Genomic DNA, 3,983 nt, shown 5'->3' on the forward strand with positions numbered 1-3,983 from the left:
GGCCTGTATTTTTGAGGGTGACAGTTGAGGTGTCCACGTGTAGGTTAGTTGTTGCATTTGACATGTGTATGGGTGATGAATCCTTTGCTATAGATTTCATGATTGGGCTCTTGGGGTGCTTTGGGCTGTTGGATTGGCTTATCTAAAGGTCCATGTCATTTTGGGTCTGTAGTGGTGATCGTTTGTTCTCTTTGGTTATTTTCCAAGATTAAATTAAGGGTGGTTTCATTAAAAACTTTAGTTGGTTAGAAAGATCATTCTATCTAATTTTGTTTTTTAATACTTTTGTAATTGGGTCTGGGTTAGTATGGTTTGGGTTGACAAGTTAGGGGCCATACCTATGGATCCCACGCCGTCAGCCACCATTGGTGTTGTACGTACATGGTTGGTTGAGTGAGATTTTCCTCGCATGCACGCCTTTTGTGGAAAGGTGGCAGTTTTTCATTCTTCCGTTTGTGTAATTGGTTGGTTATTAGTTTCAGATGTAGTTGCATGTGGTATGGATGTGGATGTGGTGGGAGCTGCATTCAAATTATTGGTTTGCAAAGGTTGGGGAGGTGTAGATGAAGGAATGCATATAGAGGAGCAAAAATGTTTGGTATGGCCTAGCCTACCACATAATGTGCATAACATGTTGAGCCTCTCATATAGTATTTGTTGTCTATGTGTACCTGTGTACACATGAGTTTTTAGTGGCATCTCCAAAGGTATTTCTATACATATTCGTGCATATCTCCCTTTTGTAGTTGCCGAAGTGCAAGTGTCGACTTTTAGGAGTGTACCAATTTTTTCTCCCTCTAGTTGAAGAATTTCAAAGTTATAAAACTCTGTAGGTAGTTCCGACAAACGAAGACAAATAGTTGTGTAGGTGAGCTGAGTGTTGGAGGATATATACTTAGGTTCCCATTTGTGAACGGAGAGAAAGTGGTTGAATATAAACCAAGGTCCATTGTGTAAGGCTTTGAACATATTTTCTCCCTTTTGGAATTTAACTAGAAAGAAATCATACTCCAAATCAATTAGTGAGAGGTCTTATGTAGGCTTCCAAAGAGTAAGTAATTTAGAGCGTAGGGTTTGATGTCCTACTTTCCTTCCGAATACTTTAATAATGACTGAGAATTTTCATGGGGAATAGAGGCGAGATTTGTCAGCTGATGTAAGGGGTACGAAGGTGTCGTGGTGAAGGTTGCTTGTTATTTCATCCGTAAGATCAATGTTGGTGTGGGTTTTGGTGACATGTGTTGGTGAAGTGGGTGGATTGGTTATTTGCAAGCAAAGCTTGTGCGAATGTGGGAGTTGTATAAGTGGTGGGCTATGGTTAGGATTGGGAGGAGTATCAATATGCATGGAACTAAGGTTTGGCGGTTCTGGTTGCGAGGAGGTGGTGGTGTCGTTCATAGTGTAGAGAGAACTATTGATAGATTATTACTTCCAGTCCGGTTTAGACCTGTTTATGAAGTTGTACATGATATAAAATAAACAAAAATTTCAAAGTATACGAACGAATTTATTAAGAGTTTAATTTATTCACTGATAGTGTAAAAGAATTTACACCAGCATGCCACCTTTACTGATTTCATTTTTTATGGAGGATTACTTGTGGATATTCTTTTGTTTGACCTTATACTATCCGTGTATATAAATTATACTCTATACAAAAAGGGACAAAAATGCTAAACACGCTTCTTTTTTTTCAATAGAAAAATTAAGAGTAATAAAAAGAAATATCTAAATATACTAGAGATAAAAAAAAAAAATTAGCAAAATAAAAATTCAGTGCAATTAGCCCATTCCCATCATCTTAGCATTAGCAAAGTTCTTAGCCATATCAGGATTTTGTTCCATAAATTTCTTAAGCATATCTTGATTTGTAATCTCCTCACTTGTTGGAAGTCCCATCTGTTTTTGTCTTTGATCAAACATCATTTTTTCAACTGCTGCCCTTGTTTCAGTGTCCAAATCAGACAATCTACTTGGCTCTGGCTCAACTTTTTGTGTGTCAATTTCTGGTCCACCCTTTAACAAACTCTTCCACCAGTCAGATTTGTTTTGCTTAGTTAAAAGAATAGAAATTTCTTTCTGATCTTCTAAACTCCAATAACATTCATCAACTTTCACTGAATTGAAAAAAGCACCCTCTATTATTAATGGTTGACCTTTTAGTCCAACTTTGAGGGTAGTGTTCTTGATTTCAACAATTATGAATCTTGATTTTGTGCCAAAAGGAATTGGGACGTTGATCGTAACTTCTTGAAGAGATTGACCCCATGAATAGTTCTCCATGTCTAGGCCATTGGACTTGTTTGGCTTTAACTTCTTGTTTTCTTCTTCTTTTGGGGTTGAAAAAGAATTTTTTGGTCTTTTCTCTATAGGCTTCTTGGGTTGCTCTTGATTTTCTTCGGTGTATTCTGAGAGAATTGCCATTGTTGAAGGAGAAGGAGGAGGAATTATACGCTGTGATATGTGAATTTGAGAGAAGAATTAGGCGTGTATATATATATAGAGAGAGATAAAAGCCTCTTAATTGGGAATTAGAATCTTTAATGGAGTGGGAAAGCCCATAAAATCATAAACCGACTCATGATTGCTTTCCTAATTTTCATTATTATTACTCCCTTTATCTCATCTTATTTGTCGTGTTTTTCTTTTACACACCCCTTAAGAAATATTAATTAGGAAACGGATTGGACTATTCTACCCTTATTCATGTCTTAAGATATAATCTCTCTTCATTAAATATTTATTCTATTTACTCCTTCCGTCCGCTTTTACTTGGCACGTTTTGACTTTTCACGCTAAGGCTGTATTGTGGCCCGGGCCTGGCCCGGGACCGGCCCAGGACCGCGGGCCAAACGGGCCGGTTCAACCGGGCCTAGGCTCTAGTGGTGTAAAAGCCCGTGGTGGACCGGTTCAAGACAATTAGCCCGGGACCGTTAAGCCCGGGACCAGCAGGCGGGCCTGGGCCGGTTCAACCGGGCCCAACGGGCTCCAACAACTATTTTTTTTTAAAAATAATTTGTTTTTTTTTAAAAAAAGACCAACGGTCAGATTTTTAAAATCTAGCCGTTGGCCTTCAAAATTTATCCGTTGGGCACTTTAAAAAATAGTCATTTGGCCCCCAAACTTTGCTTTAACCCCAAACTTTTTATAATTACACTTTTTTTCAATTCTCAACTATAAATATCCCCCCTTCCCATTCTTTCATTTTTACTCACAAATTCATCAATCTCTCTCTAATTTTCTTCTATAATTGCTTACTTTATTATTGCAATTTCTTGAAAAATTGTGAAATTGGTGAATTGAAGTATTCAAGTCTTCAACGATATTCAATTTTCAAGAAGTTGTTCGTCAATTCGGTAAACTCGTTCCAACTCTTAAGTTTTAATATTATAGTTTTGTTAGTTTTATTTAGTACAATTATAATTAATATGGCATTTTCTTTGAAAAATATTTTTGGTGGTAAGGGTAAGGGAAAATCTAAAATTGGTGAATCTAGTAGCCAAGCTACTACTCTTCCCCCGGCTCCCCGACCCAGACCTGTTACCCGTCCTCCTCCACCTATTATTCTTGATAGTGATAACCCTTGTTTTCAATTTTCCGATAGTCAATTTTGCCATGATATTGCATTGGGTCAACAATTAAATGAAGAAGTTATGAATTCTCTTTATCTTAATGAAACTATCTTTGAAAATGATGAGGAAAATGATGATTTAGATGAAACGCAATCGGATTATACACCTACTAGTCCTGTTAATAACCCAACTGATGCCCCGCCTGACCCTCCTGTAGTAACCCCTACTTTTAATAGACAACCTTCTAAACGGCCCGAAACATCTCTTGTTTGGCATTTTTTTACTCAACTAAGAGAAAAAAATAAGGCTAAGTGTAACACTTGTGGGTCTCAACTAGTTCATAAATTTACTGGAGACCGTAGCGGTACGGGCAGTTTGACTAGACACATATTGAAACACCCTAGAGATAAA

General features: G+C 37.5%; 1 protein-coding gene across 1 annotated transcript; it reads right to left on the reverse strand.

Annotated features, from left to right (window-relative positions):
• Positions 1-1,726: 1,726 nt before the first annotated feature.
• LOC107779500 (protein BOBBER 2-like) lies at positions 1,727-2,450 on the reverse strand. Its single transcript, XM_016599948.2, has one exon. It carries the CDS (start codon positions 2,422-2,424, stop codon positions 1,783-1,785), a length of 642 nt encoding a protein of 213 aa, XP_016455434.1. The 5' UTR covers positions 2,425-2,450; the 3' UTR covers positions 1,727-1,782.
• Positions 2,451-3,983: the final 1,533 nt, after the last annotated feature.

The sequence above is a fragment of the Nicotiana tabacum genome, chromosome 20 (assembly GCF_000715075.1).
Source record: "Nicotiana tabacum cultivar K326 chromosome 20, ASM71507v2, whole genome shotgun sequence".
Lineage (NCBI taxonomy): Eukaryota > Viridiplantae > Streptophyta > Magnoliopsida > Solanales > Solanaceae > Nicotiana > Nicotiana tabacum.

Coding starts and splice junctions, on each gene's coding strand:
- LOC107779500 (XM_016599948.2), bottom strand. CDS start 2,424: ATGGCAATTCTCTCAGAATACACCGAAGAAAATCAAGAGCAACCCAAG.